This window comes from Notolabrus celidotus, chromosome 1, assembly GCF_009762535.1.
Source record: "Notolabrus celidotus isolate fNotCel1 chromosome 1, fNotCel1.pri, whole genome shotgun sequence".
NCBI classification, from domain to species: Eukaryota; Metazoa; Chordata; class Actinopteri; order Labriformes; family Labridae; genus Notolabrus; species Notolabrus celidotus.
In genome coordinates this window covers 1,819,664-1,834,927 of record NC_048272.1, presented here as the reverse complement: position 1 = coordinate 1,834,927, position 15,264 = coordinate 1,819,664, and the positions used below count along the sequence as shown (strand labels likewise).

Below are 15,264 nucleotides of genomic sequence, written 5' to 3'. Positions count from 1 at the left end.
TCACGAACCACAGATTCGTTTGCGTTTCCAGTTTTTTCATTTGCGTTTCTACATAACTGTCATGGGCGGGACCTCCCCTGAGAGATGCAAGAAGCCTCCTGATTGGTCAGTCTCACTAAGAGAGACGGTGTGACAACTTCCGCCCCAACAAGTTGTTGCTGCGAAGGGAGACATATCAACATCGAGAAACAGGTACGTTTTGCGTAACATACCTGTCTATTTACCTGTCTATGTTTGTATGGGATTATAGTCCCATACAAACACTGAGTAAATGCATTGAACAAATCAATGACTGGACGAGCCAGACCTTTCTTCAGTTAAACAAAGAAAAAACTGAAATGATTGTTTTTGGAGGAAGAAAGGTTAAAGGTTACTGCTCAGCTCCAATCTGCAATGATGAAATGTTCAAACCAAGCCAGAAACCTTGGTGTAGTCTTAGACTCAGACCTTAATTTCAGCAGCCACATTAAGACAATTACAAAGTCAGCCTACTATCACCTTCAGAATATATCAAGGATTAAAGGACTTATGTCTCAGCAGGATGCAGAAAAACTCCTCCATGCATTTATCTTTAGCAGACTAGACTACTGTAACGGGGTCTTTACAGGACTCCCTAAAAAGTCCATCAGACGACTGCAGCTCATACAGAATGCTGCTGCTCGAGTCCTAACAAGGACCAAAAAAGTAGACCTCATTACTCCAGTTCTTAGATCTCTACACTGGCTTCCTGTCTGTCAGAGAATAGACTTTAAAATCCTGCTGATGGTTTATAAAGCACTGAATGGTTTAGGCTGATCTGCTGCTACTTTATGAACCACCTCGACCTCTGAGGTCATCAGGTACTGGTCTGCTTTCAGTCCCAAGAGTCAGAATGAAACATGGTGAAGCAGCGTTTAGTCATTATGCTCCACATATCTGGAACACACTCCCTGAAAGCTGCAGGTCTGCTCCAACCCTCACCTCTTTTAAATCAAAGACTAAGACTTTTTTATTTGCCACTGCCTTCCTATCTTAGATTATTTTAACTCACTTCAAATTAAAATTTTAATGTAATTTTTAATATATTTCTAATTTTCCTTTTCTTTTCTGTTTTATGTGTTATTTTATGCCTGTCTGAATGTCTCCAATGCTTTTAATGTTTTAATGTAAAGCACATTGAGTTGCCCTCGTGTATGAAATGCGCTATACAAATAAAGCTGCCTTGCCTTGCCTATTTTCTGTCTTATTGGTGCTATTAAGGTTACACTTGTCGTTCGTTCTTCCAGTGTTTTTTTCCCCTAACCGTTTTAGACGGCGGTATCAGACATTAACACCTAACACGCTGTGTGCTCAGAACAAATCAGGAGGCGTGTGTGTGGATTGTTGAGGGGTCATTCCTCCTTTAAGTTAAGTAAAAAGAAACTTCTGGTACCAGCGACAATGATAAATAAAACATGATCAAACCCTAAGGGTTGAAGATCAGTGAAAATATGGCCCCTTTTATGCTTTTAGTTTCTTTTTACTTAACTTAAAGGAGGAATGACCCCTCAACAATCCACACACACGCCTCCTGATTTGTTCTGATAGTATATCTAATGAAAAAGTTTGTTTATTTATTTATAAACAGGCCGATAACTATGAAATTAGGATAACTGTCACTAAAGCCGGGCGGTAATTAAGTCAGTCACTTATGACGAGCACACAGCGTGTTAGGTGTTAATGTCTGATACCGCTGTCTAAAACGGTTAGGGGAAAAAAACACTGGAAGAACGAACGACAAATGTAACCTTAATAGCACCAATAAGACAGAAAATAGACAGGTATGTTACGCTAAATGTACCTGTTTCTCAATGTTGATATGTCTCCCTTCGCGGCAACAACTTGTTGGGGCGGAAGTTGTCACACCGTCTCTCTGAGTGAGACTGACCAATCAGGAGGCTTCTTGCATCTCTCAGGGGAGGTCCCGCCCGTGACAGTTATGTAGAAACGCAAATGCAAAAACTGGAAACGCAAAAACTGGAAATGCAAACGAATCTGTGTTTCGTGAGAATAATAATTTTGTTTGTAACAAAAAAAGAGTGGATTTATAAAGATACATTTTTAATCACAAATATATTTCCTTTATTCATAGCATTATTTCATATTTTTCAAATCATAATTTTGTTTGCAAAATTGTTTTTTGTTCTCAAATACATTATTTTTGATTGCATATTAAAGACACAATATTCTCTCCATACCCTTATGACTTTATCAGAAATCCCACTAAATGACCAATCATAGTTTTGGATTTCAGGTGGCCACTGGGGGGACCACCAAATCTCAGAGGGAGCCACAGCCACCACTCTGGACACGCCCCTGTCTGTAATTTCCCTTGTCATATCACATTTTTGGGAGCCTCAAAAAAGGGTGTGTAAAGTGACAACATGTGTCCCATTAGAGTACCCAGTAGATATGTTTTTAACATTGGCTTTTGGATGAACCTGTCATATGACTGAAGGATATTCTGCTCCTCTGGCATCAGTCTTCACTCCCATACAGGGAGAGTCTCATGACGTTGCAGATTGAAGATAAGGAAGTTTTGATAACTATGAATTCCCTGCATGTCATATCCAGAGTGGGATTATTACCCGGGAAACAATTACCCCGAGGAGGAAGCATGTGCCTGTCTTGGATCAACTAAACTGGATTGCGCCTCTCTATCAGGACGAGTCATTTTCAACAGGAAATTACACTTATATGGACTGCTTCTGTTTATTTTTTCAACCTGTGACACATGCCTATAACATTATGGGAAAGCAGCTCTGTTAATCCGCGCTTTGGGGGACCTGCTTGTGACCCACTGGGTGTCCTATACCAGGTCCGTCCTGTCCCTCACCAGCAGGACTGCAGGGGCCACTTCATTCTCGGAATCACCGCCTCGGGACCGTGTATGAAGACCAAGTCCTGCCTCTGGCGCACAGCTCGATGCCCTGGACTGGATCCGAGTCTATTACAGAGCAGCAGACACTACCTCTGCCTCTGTGGGGGACATAAAAACATGCGGAACTTAAGTCGGGGTGTCTCATAAACTCAAACAGGGAACTCCCTCGCCGCGTCCGGGCTGTTTCTCCGCGGAGCGCGCACTCCTCCTCCAAGCATCCGTGAACATGTCTGCAGGTCTGCCTCCTTCTAAAGCCCTCTACATCGGGATGGAGGTGGTGATCGCGGTGTCCTCGGTCATCGGGAATGTTATGGTGGTCCTGGCTGTGCGTATTAACCGGTCTCTGAGGGACACCACGTTTTGTTTCATCGTCTCCCTGGCCTTGGCTGACATTGCAGTCGGGGCTCTGGTTATCCCGCTCGCCATAACAATCAGCATCGGACTCCAGACGCACTTCTACAGTTGCTTGCTGGTCGCCTGCACGGTGCTCGTCCTCACTCAAAGTTCAATTCTTGCGCTGCTGGCCATCGCCATTGACCGCTATCTGCGAGTCAAAATCCCCATGAGGTAGGCACAAAGGTGAATTCTTCCACTTTCTAATCTTGGCTGATTGAGAGCAGCCTTTGTGTCTGGACTGCTATACTCGGACCAAGGGCACACACTAAGCGCTATTTACAGAGTCAAGCATGGTTTGAATTATAACCACAACCAAAAAAATAACTGTAAAATATGCATCTTATTATTTTAATTAGCTTACAGTGACATTTATTAACGAGGGATACATTAATCTGTTTTGACACATCTAATATAGCTGCTGAAAATTACAGTGCTAGTGATAAATGAGTGCTTTTTAAGGCTGTGGCATACAATTACCTGCTTTTGCAATAACTTCATTGCAGATTTAGGCTCGTGCATTTATTTATTTATTTATTTATTGTTTATTTTTGCAAACACTTGCCCAAATTAAAATGTGCAAGATTGGCTCTTAACTTTCATATACAAATAACAGTCAAAAAGATGCATTATTATGAATATATTCTACAAATGAACTTCCCCAATCCTCAATTTAAATATGCGTGTACTTTTAATCTAGAGATTATCTCTTAATTTAGTTGATTTTTCACCAAAATGTATTAGGCTCAAGGTGTTTTTTTAAAATCTCAACATGTATTCCAGCTGCAAACATTTTTCCAGATACAGAGGATTTTCTGATATTGGATACATATTTACAGATTGAAACAGATGCAAGTCATTCTGTGTGTCAATCAATCAATCAATCGTTATTTGTATAGCGCCAAATCACAACAAACGTTATCTCAAGACTCTTTTACAAACATAGGAGGTCTAGACCACGCTATGTCAAATTATGAACAGAGACCCAACTTCAAGACAGGGTAAGACTCAGTCTGACCCCACCTTAATCCATCATGAGCATTGCACATCCCAGTATTTAGCTAGTTACAGTGGCGAGGACAAACTTCCTTTAACAGGCAGAAACCTCCAGCAGGACCAGACTCATGTTAGACAGCCATCATGCCTCGACTGAGTTGGGTCTGGAAAGAGGGATAGAGGGGAGTATGAGAGAGAGGTGATAGTGATGAGACGAGTAGTAGAAGCTGTTGCCGCTGGACTCCAGCACGGTCGTATCAGCTGGAGTCCAGAACGTCTGCAGCAGGAGGACGTCTACGGCAGCTCAGAGGAATCTACGAGACAAGGGAGCTCAGGGACTCCAGAAAGGTCTATGGTTAGTAACTTTAATGGGACAGGCAGAGTTAAAGTAAGTGATGAAGGGGTTGGGGGGGAAGGGGGTGAGCTAGGATCCCAGTGTGTTAGTGCGCCAGTTCCCCCGGCAGTCTAGGCCTATAGCAGCATAACAAAAGCTGGTCCAAGCCTGAGCCAGCTCTAACTATAAGCTTTATCAAAAAGGAAAGTTTGAAGCCTACTCTTAAAAGTGGAGAGGGTGTCTGCCTCCCGGACCCTGACTGGTAGATGATTCCAAAGGAGAGGGGCCTGATAACTGAAGGTTCTACCTCCCATACTACTTTTGGAGATTTTAGGTACAACTAGCAAGCCTGCATGTTGGGAGCCATTTGTCATAAAAAACTCAAAGAATAATTAAAGTATCAAACTCAAACTTTAATTAAACTTAATCAAAGGGTCACTGATGCACCGTGGGGATGTGATGCACGCAGGCATAAAGAAGTACAATGTCCATGCAAGAGTTCAGCAGTTTCCAATGGTTTATTTTGATGGCAAGCAAGCAAGCAAACAAAGGGAACAAAGAAAGTCACGGCTCCTGCTGCCTCTCTTGCGCTGGTAAAAAACCACAGGCCCACCCAGGTGCATGATGGCCTTCTGCCACCTACCTACCTAAATAGTTAGCCCACATTTCCTGATTACCAAAGAAACAAAAACAAACAAAAGAAATACTAAATATACAAAAAAATCTAAATATACTAAACAAAAGACTAGCAAAAATAAAAGCCCAAAATCTAACTTAAATGAGTTATAAAAAGAAAAGTTGAAATAAATCTACAACTAATACTGCTTATTAATTCCAAACTAAATAAACAACTAAATACAAAAAATAGCTCCAACACTGTGTATAATACAGGACATAAATTGGGGTGCTCAAGGTCCCATCCAAGTCTAAGCTTTTTTAAAAGCTGTTGAATTTCACATGTTAGAGGCTGTTTTACAGCCTGAGCTTAACATGCATATGAAGCATGTGGAGGTCGCACTTCTTTCTCAAATCCTTCAAACCTGGTTGGTTAACATCCAATATGTTATATTCTGTCAACGGCACTGTGGCATTGTAACAGAAATGCTCAAATCTATGAAACTTATCATCACTCCTTGTCTTGCTTCACTTTTATTTAACTGAAAGCTCAAGTTGCCACTTTACATTGGTTCATTTAACAAAAACCCTGGAACAAGTCGGGCAGAGGATGCATGATTGGTCAATGGGCTCATGGTGGCTGCTTGATGGATTGCATAATTTTTCAAGCTGGAAAACAGCACACAAACATACACACACACACACCCACACACACACAAACCACACTCATCACACAAAGGGCAATTATAAAGTAATGAAAACAGGAACACTTATGTTGTGTAGAGTAATCTTATTACAGGGTTTACTCTCATTTATCATTGTGCTGCAGGGTTTCTCAACCCCTTTCAGCAGACAGTGATTTATACATGTAGTGGCAGTAATACATGTATGTAAATGGCAGAAAGAAGTGTTTAAATCTTGTCTTGTATCCTTCCCTCATGTCTATCCTCAGGATCGGCATCACTAGCCAGAAAAGGTGTCAGGTGCCTGTTTTCTAGACTCACAAATCTGACTAAATGCATTTCCATCTAAATGCTGATCCATTTTTTGTCACATATGTTCATCTGCACATGTTCAGATTGAAAGCTTCAGGTTTTACTGTCTCATAGGTAGGTAGTTATGTGAGCCAGAAAGTGTGTCCCCCTCCCTTGGGATTCAGCAGGCACACATTTTAACAACCCTCTGATTGCTTTTTATAGAGGAGGCACACTATCATGATAAGGCTGGTGTGCCTATGATTGGAAATTGTCCAAAGTATTACAAGTGTGCTGAGGTGAAGGGAAGAGCTTTCAAGCTGGGAGATGAGGATCAACCCCCCCCCTGAAATTTAGACCAAGATGGGGGAAAGTGTGTCTTTGTCAAATGGACAGTGCAAGAGAGTGGGAGTCGGAGAGCAAGACTGAATGAGACTGAGTCAGCACCTATTCTCCGGGAATAAAGGAGGAATTACAGAAATCCACAGCCCAGTCAACCACAGGCCTTTCATGTCCTTTTGACAATGACTAATTCATGAAACTGTCTAATCACAGACCATCGAGTGGGAGAGACAGGATGAGTGACACCCCAAGGAGTGCAGAGCGTCATATTTGGCAAAGACTCACTCAGATTTCCTGTTGTGGACCACAAAGAAGTCTCAGTGGTTTGCAGTAAATGTGGGATTTGAGAGCAACCAGCCTATGTATTCTGCTGTCATCCAATGTCATACAGAGAGATGCAAAAGCTCTGAGGATTACAGGGCTACTTTATGTGAACCCTTTTAAACATGAAACAGCCCCAGCATCTACTACCTTAAAGTGACACTAAGTAGTTTTAAAAGAATAAAAACACATGTTCCTTTACAAATTACATATTTTAACTATTTTTGTAGGACTTAAAGCTGGGGTTGGTAGTCAAGGAAAACTAGCATGAGTTTGAATGTAGCATTTCCCCAGGACTCCGTCTAACCCCTCCCCCCTTCCCCTTGGAGCCCCTCCAAAACGACTCATGACCATATGATGGTGACTGATTCAAAACCGGTCCTCACCAAAACATTCTCATAGTGAAAGTTAAAAACAAAAAAAAAAATAGCTGCTGCTGTTAGCACTCACAACTGTCATGCTAGCATTATCCAGTTGTACTGGTGACACGATATCAGGAGAAAAGTAATAACACATATATAATACTGTAACAGCTCTACTGTTTGTTAAACGTGTTCAGTGTAGATGTTCTTAATTCCTACAGTGTTGACAGTCAGTGAAGGCATCAGGAGAGGTGTAGAGTGTGTGAGCTGGAGAGAGGAGAGACAAGAGGAGAAGTTCTTCATTCATTCAAACATTGATTGTTGCTTTGTTGGTTGGCGTGATCACGGCCGACAGTGACCGGTTATTAAAGATCAACGTGTTCACCAATTGGCTCGTCATCCCTACTCATAGACTGTAAATAAAAATGGACAGCGTTGCTCCGCCTCTTCCCGTTGTACGGTTCTGAAGCCAAAAAATCCCGCTCCAGAGCGCCGCCATTGTGCAGCCAGAGCCTGTGAAGCCACTGTAATAAGCTCCGCCCTACAGCGTAGCGTCACAAGACGCTGTGTGTCCTTTGAAGTTTCGTTCTACGGCGGCTGTGAATCAAAGGAAACAGGAAGTGAAACCTCGTTTTTTAAACTCTAATAACGAACGAAAAATAAACTTTTCTGAAAAAAGAGGACTTGAACACAAAACAGTCAAATACTAACTACATATAACCACAGCATACGGATATGAGAAACATTCGTACCACGTGTATTTATTTTTAAAAGTTTGACTGCTCCCCCATTCAAATGAATGGAGGAGACAGATTTTTTGACCTATACTGCAGCCAGCCACCAGGGGGCAGACACATTGCTGAAAGCTTCACCACCAGGGGAGCATCCGGCTCGCTTGTCCCTACAGTGTCCGGGCGGACGCTACAGTACATCTACATTTTCTGTAGGACTTACTAAATGTCATTAATTCTTCTGCTTGTCAGAGCCCCCGTGGTGAGAGCTTTTTAGACTCTGATCCGGACTACAGTCCTGAGCAAAGCATCTCGTCGGGCCAGAGGGGACAGGCCCAAGGTCGAGCGAGAGGGGCAGTCAGTAGAGTCAGGGGAAGCAGAGGCAAGAGACGGGGAGTGAACGCTGGGGAAATGTCCGTGCAGGAGGCGGGCAGAACGGCAGGACGGGATTTGATTGGTTTAAAAAATTGGACCCTGAAGGTGGTGATTGGTTGGTGTTTTCCCGGGTTTACTCCGGCTGTAGATAGCAGCTTTTTTTACCTCTTTTTTAAGAACACATTATGTATTGATTGCCATCAGGACATAAAGATCATTTTAACCAGTATAACAAAAAGTGGATCTAAATCTGACTACCAACCCCAGCTTTAAAATGTAATACTCTTCATTTTATCAGTGTGAAGGTGTTTTGCTGCTACAGCCTTACTTGGTGTGGAATGAACAGTAGCTTAATAATGAAACATCTATACGCTATCTAGCTACTGCCCAATAACAGACATTTTTAAGTGTGGGAAAATAGTGAGCATTTCATGTCAATCAATCAATCTTTATTTGTATAGCGCCAAATCACAACAAACTTTGGTCAAAATTGGTCTGTCCCAGTTCTGGCCCACACAGTACACTTAGAATCGGCCAACATACCGCAAAGAATGACGGTTAAGTGGCCCAGATATAGTTTGCCAGAGACAGCCAGCTCAATCACAAGCTCAACCTTAATCGGCCCAGAAGCGGCATGGACAGATCTGGGCCACATAAACCAAGCCACAATCGGGCCACATGTGGCATGCCATCATATATAAAATGCCATCATTGCGAGACCTGGCCCACATCCGGTTGACATACGACTTGCCATGCCAGCAGTCAACCAGCAGGGCCGGCTTGACACCAGATCTGACCCAGACCTATCTGCTATGTGGGTTATACAAATATAGCAGGTCTAGACCGCACTCTATGTTGTATATATTTTTTTAAAGTTATATTTTTTGGCTTTTTTGCCTTTATTTTATAGGACAGCTGAAGAGAGACAGGAAATGTGGGGACTAGAGAGCGGGGGAAGACGAGGACTGTAGCCTCTGTATGTGGGTCGCTTAGACCGCTAGGCCACCACCGCCCCTATATTATTAACAAAGTAGTTAACAGGACTTCTGCAGGAATATTTATATTGATATTTCTGTCTTTGTTAATGTTACACAAATAATGTCTATAGACATAATGTAACCTGATTGTGACGCCCGTCTTTTGGCCATAACTATGTTAATGTGTTGAATCAGAAGGGACCCTATTTGAACAACAGGGTGAAAATGCATTGCTCGGTCTCTATCCTGGGTGACAGGTTGCTCTGTTTGAGACTTGTTATTCACAGGTAGCCATGCTTTAATAACTACTTTACTCTGAATGGGACCTTAGCATACTAAATTAACATCAGGCTGTGTTGAAGAAGACTTTAAACTAGCAATTGAGACCATAAAAGTCATTATAAACATGTTTATTGGGATGATTAATCAACCAAGAAGCAGAGTCTTGTCTTATTTTCACTGTTCATGAAGTGGCCCCATGTCGGCTAATCAAGAAAATGTGAGTTTAGGGAAATGAAGTGCTAAGAATCTGTTTTGCTGTCTGCAGTCCAAATATGTTTCTAATATAATCACACCTCTTTTGAATCCAATTAAAGTCTGTCTGTTCTAGCCATAGAAAGATCAGCCTAAAGCACCTTCACATTAGCTTCACTTTCACAGCCCGGAGTCTATGTTCATTTTTTTATACAGTCAACAGTGATACAACATTTACAGTTATCCTTTAAAGGGATATTTCAGTTTTTTTGAAGTGGGGTCGTATGAGTTACAGTACATTATTGCTCCTGTTAGCCACAATGAGTGCCGGTGAGCTCTTCCCCTTTAATGAGAAAATTCCCAGACGACCGGCAGGTAAGCTAGGCTACAATTCTCTGCAGACAGGGCCTCCTATTTTGCATAATTTAGTTAAAGTTAAGAAAATATAGTCCAGGAACTCATCATGGTGCAAATGCATGCACCAGTAGAAAAAATTGGAGCTCTTCAGTTTGCCGTCAGTCTTTGTTTTGGCACTATTTTCAGACGCACCTCTCAGATCGGTGTTCTTCCGCTGCATGAGCACGGATACACACCGATCAGCTGTTTGGATCAACAACTTTTTAGCAGGATCAAGTAGCGGTATCGGTCTTCAGAGTGAATTAAACTCACTTCTCTGCACATTTAAAAGATGGGACGTACCTGTCTTTATCCCGGCTGTTCAAACAAGCAAACCTCCTGTAAGGAAGGGAACTCTGGATGATGAGTGATGCAGACTGGAGCCGTATGTGAGCCGCTGGTATCCTCTGATTCAGAAAGGTCCTGAAGTATTGTTGTCACTAAGTCCCTCTCCTGACAGCAGAAGCTCTCTGGGTTCGTTGGCATGGGCTCACAGTTTACACACCGGCACCACCAGGTAACATGGGATCTCTCCTGCTCACTCGTTAGCACAGAACTTTCTCCCCTCTCTTCTTCTTCGTTGGTACGTTGCGTCTGCATCTGGAGTTCTTCCTCTGTAAACTCTGGTTCATAGAGGGATCCTCTTGTGTCCACAGTAAACGGCATGTCATCGTCGCTGTCAGAATCACTCATTTCTGCAGTTTGGGGTTTTTGTTCCTAAAAGTGTTTACTGCTAAAAATGCTACGTGCTTGTTGATCCAAACAGCTGATCGGCGTGTATCCGTGCTCATGCAGCGGAAGAACACCGGTCTGTGAGGTGCGTCTGAAAATAGTGCCAAAACAAAGCAAAGAGGGTTTCTGACGGCAAACTGAATAGCTCCAATTTTTTCTACTGGTTCATGCATTTGCACCGTGATGAGTTCATGGACCATATTTTTCTTAACTTTAGTGAAATTACATGAAATAGGAGGCCCCGTCTGCAGAGAATTGTAGCCTAGCTTACCGGCCGGTCCTCTGGGAATTTTCTTATTAAAGGGGAAGAGCTCACCGGCACTCATTGTAGCTAACAGGAGCAATAGTGTAGTGTAACTCATACGACCCCACTTCAAAAAAACTGAAATACCCCTTTAAGAGCCTAATGTTAGATTAGATTAGAAAATCTTTATTGTCCCCAAGGGGCAATTTGGTTCTCAACAGCAGTCCTGCACACATCCTATATACACAAGCAATACACATAATAACAAACATTAGTTCACAAATGAATTTAAGTACATATCCATATAACTGGAATCCCATGGATGACATCATCTTTCCTGTTGCTGAGACCAAGGCAAGGTCCTACAGCTTGTTTAAAAGCCCAACAGCTGAGGGCACAAATGATCTAAGATATTGGTTTGATCTTGCCCTCCTAGTGTAAGTAAACCTCCTCCCTGTTGGCAAAAGTCTAAACTCTGAATAAAGGGGGTGGTGAGGGTCTTCAAGGATGGCCTTTGCCTTCTGAGTGGCTCTCACTTGGTAGAGATGGCCAAGATTATTAAGATTAGTGCCAACGATCTTTCTGCAGACTTTGACGATGTAATCTAACCTGTTTTTTTTTTAAATCAAAGAAATAGTTTTAACTACTTTCTTTTTTTTTTCTTTTTTTTTTTTTTGCCATAGTGTTTTTATTGAAGTTTATAACCACAAAAAATACAGTTTTATCATTAATCATTTTCCACTTTCACAACTTGGCTGTATCTCAAGGTTTAAACTAATTGACAAACAAGACAATAACAACTTAACAAAAAAGAAAGAATAATAATAATAATAATAATAAAAAAAAGAAGATAGAACGGACAAAGCTTCTCTAAATCAAACAAGGCTATTCAATTTGAAAGAAATAAAATCATGGTCAGTTGGCATGTTTTTGGACATAATCAATAAAGGGTTGCCACATTTTTTCAAAAACATGTTCTTTGGCTCTCTGGATGTTTGTTATTTTTTCTAATGGGAGGGTTGACAATAGTGATGGGAATTCCGGCTCTTTTTAGAGAGCCGGTTCTTTTGGCTCGGCTCACTACAAAGAGCCGGCTCTTTCGGCTCCCAAGTGGCTCCTCAGATTTTTTCTTGTTTGAATTAATCTATGACCTAAAATAATGTAAAATTATATGTAAAATTAATTACTAATGTAAAAAACATACATTATATGAAATGTGCATCATTTAAAAGGCTTTATTTATATTCTCAACATGGAGCAGAGTTCTACAGAAATTAAATTATAAAGTACAAAAACAAGACTCATCATAATTAGACAAAAAGGTCCAATCTCTGATTGTATGTACATTATTTATAAACTTTTAAACACCTTCATTAACAGCAGGTTCCCTTCACTGTCTTTATTCTTCACTTATTGCACTGATGGATAAACAGTTCTAATGTCCATGACCTGGATGACTGAGAACTTTCACAGACACTTCTAATGTGCCTTTGCAGGTTTTTTGTGGAGCCTGATTGATGACACTTTCACCTTACACAGTCTTCCCTCTGCCGTTGAACAGTCTATGCCTTTTAAATGTGTCTAAAGTTTTCTGTGTTTTCTGCAGTCACTCATTTTCTCACCTTTCCAGTGCGTTCTCTCTGTCGCGCATGTTCTCCCTCTCGTCTCCCTCCTGTTGGTGCTCACTGTGCTGTCTGTGTCTCTGACCCCTCCCCTCCCCGTTCTGCTCAATGTAGACACGTGATTGGTCAAGACGCCACCATGTCTTGACCAATCACGTGAGGCTTTCACAGAAAAAGACGAGGAAAAAAAACAAAAACGGCTCCCTGTCAGGAGCCGGCTCCCGTCGTTCACTTCAAAGAGCTGGTTCTTAGAGCTGGATCGTTCGCAACCGACACATCACTAGTTGACAACATGAACTGGGTCTGTTAGTGTCTTTCCAGTTTTGTGCAACACATTTCTTTGCAGACAGCAGACTATGGTCAATAAATTTGCATTCATTTTTAGTGTAATTTGGGGTCTAGTATCATCTAAGATCTTTCTTTTAAGAGTTGTGCAATACTGCATTCTTAACACAATAGTAAAGCATTTGAACTGGTAGTAAAATCACAGTGTTTTGAATTAAATATTGATGTAGCAAAATTGTTATAATGGAAAAATAAAAATGCACACAACTAACTTTACTATGTTTATCCACTGAGACTTTTTTTCTCATTCTTCTCCCTTGTTGCCATAGTTATAAGCGCGTGGTGACCCCACGGCGAGCTGGCACGGCGGTGTTACTGTGTTGGCTAGTGTCCATCATAGTGGGCCTGACGCCCATGTTGGGCTGGAATAACTTCCAGCATCTCCGTGACAATGGCTCCCTTATCACTGATGACCTCTTGGTGACCTGTGAGTTTGAGACGGTCATCAGCATGGACTACATGGTCTACTTCAACTTCTTTGGCTGGGTGCTGCCACCCTTACTCCTCATGCTGGCCATCTATGTAGAGATCTTCTACATGATCCACAAGCAGCTCAACAAGAAGGTGAGGAGGTCTGCCTCTGCTGGTGGAGGAATATTTGACAGCTCAGTTTTGTGTGCAGCAATCAAAAGACAATTACTCAGCTGATGTGAAATAATCAGACCAAAGCCTAACTAAGGCGCTGACCATCTTCTCCTTTACTTCTCTGCAGGTGACAGCCAGCCACACAGACCCCAGCCGTTACTTCGGCAAGGAACTCAAGCTAGCCAAGTCTCTGGCCCTGGTTCTTTTCCTCTTCGCAGTAAGCTGGCTCCCTCTTCACATCCTCAACTGCATCACCCTCTTTTGCCCTGCCTGTGACAAGCCAATGTTCCTCATTTACATCGCCATCATCCTCACGCACGGTAACTCGGCCGTCAACCCCATCGTCTACGCTTTCCGCATCAAGAAATTTCGCACGGCGTTTCGGAAAATCTGGAAACTCTATGTGCTCTGTCAGGATCCTGTTGGTCGACTTCCTCAAAGAGGGAGCCAGAGAGGACAGAGTCACGAGAGGAGGCTAAGGCAAAACGACGATGACGACGATGATGTGTGACCTCTGGGAAGGTATTGGATCGCTGGTTGCAACTGTTTAAGTTTCACTCCTCTGGTTTACAGAGTGGAAAAGACTGGGCTTTATTTTAATGCTCAAGGGATTACAGGTCAAAATGGTCTTAATGACTTGAGGAATGTCAGGGGGGTGACAGGGTAAGGAACTCCTTTGTAGACTGTCCGCCCTCTAATGCAATCGAAGAGGGCAGGGTTACAAATCAGTATGAAGACAGGATAAACATCCTGGATCAGACTTAATCAAGAAACAACAACAACGAAATATATATATTTGTCCACTGACTGACAAAATGTTTTTGATGTCGTATGGGAGAAGGGGCTTTTCATCAGTTTCAACACCAACCTGTTGAGCTTGAATCAATAAGTATATAGCTGTAGCACACGCGGTACAGTAGTAGTGGAAGCTGTATTGTATTTTTGACCTGTACTAAAACTCATTCCCCTTTTCATGTGAATAAGCTCAAACAGTGCAACGCTGCATTATGTGCTTGATTTCTAAGCTTGGTTTTGTGGCCTAAAGAACATAACTTGTACTGAAGAGGAACTAGGGATTTGTGGTGTATGGCTCTGCTGTGGTCTGCAAGCAGGAAGTTTGCGCAACTGGCTTGGTGTTTTGAGGTTAACCAGAACACATGAGGTACTATTTCTCTGACTGCAAGGATCCAGAAATGAAAAGGTGAGATATAGAACCAGATAGCTTTGTTGTGATGAATCTCTTGCATACTAACTGTGTTAATGTTGTCAGACACAAACCCTTTACAGATGTGAAATACATTCAAGGGCATGTGAAGATTAAATTTTTGTACTATTTTCCAGACCATTTGTCTAAAAAAAGAGCAGTAGGGGAGAACTTGGTTGGTTGTCACACGGGTTGGTTGGCACACTCGTTATATCTCGCCACCAGAGGGCGCCGTTTCTCAAATTGGGGTGTGGACATTTCCAGAATTAGGATCAGAGCTCATCTACATAGTCTTCTCTGGAGTAAGACAGCTGAACTTGAGGTGAGAGGACTTTTTGTGTTT

At 42.1% G+C, this 15,264-nt stretch overlaps 1 protein-coding gene across 1 annotated transcript; it reads left to right on the top strand.

Moving 5' to 3' along the window:
• The first annotated feature begins 2,896 nt into the window (after positions 1-2,896).
• LOC117816636 (adenosine receptor A1-like) lies at positions 2,897-15,039 on the top strand. The gene is made up of 3 exons (XM_034688997.1): positions 2,897-3,466; positions 13,402-13,696; positions 13,845-15,039. Exons 1-3 carry the CDS (start codon positions 3,126-3,128, stop codon positions 14,226-14,228), a joined length of 1,020 nt encoding a protein of 339 aa, XP_034544888.1. The 5' UTR covers positions 2,897-3,125; the 3' UTR covers positions 14,229-15,039.
• Positions 15,040-15,264: the final 225 nt, after the last annotated feature.

What these genes read in the sequence shown, in the direction of transcription:
- LOC117816636 (XM_034688997.1), top strand. Translation starts at nt 3,126, where the DNA reads ATGTCTGCAGGTCTGCCTCCTTCTAAAGCCCTCTACATCGGGATGGAG. An exon ending in CGAGTCAAAATCCCCATGAG is followed by an intron (nt 3,467 to 13,401) that starts GTAGGCACAAAG and finishes TTGTTGCCATAG; the next exon opens with TTATAAGCGCGTGGTGACCC. An exon ending in ACAAGCAGCTCAACAAGAAG is followed by an intron (nt 13,697 to 13,844) that starts GTGAGGAGGTCT and finishes ACTTCTCTGCAG; the next exon opens with GTGACAGCCAGCCACACAGA.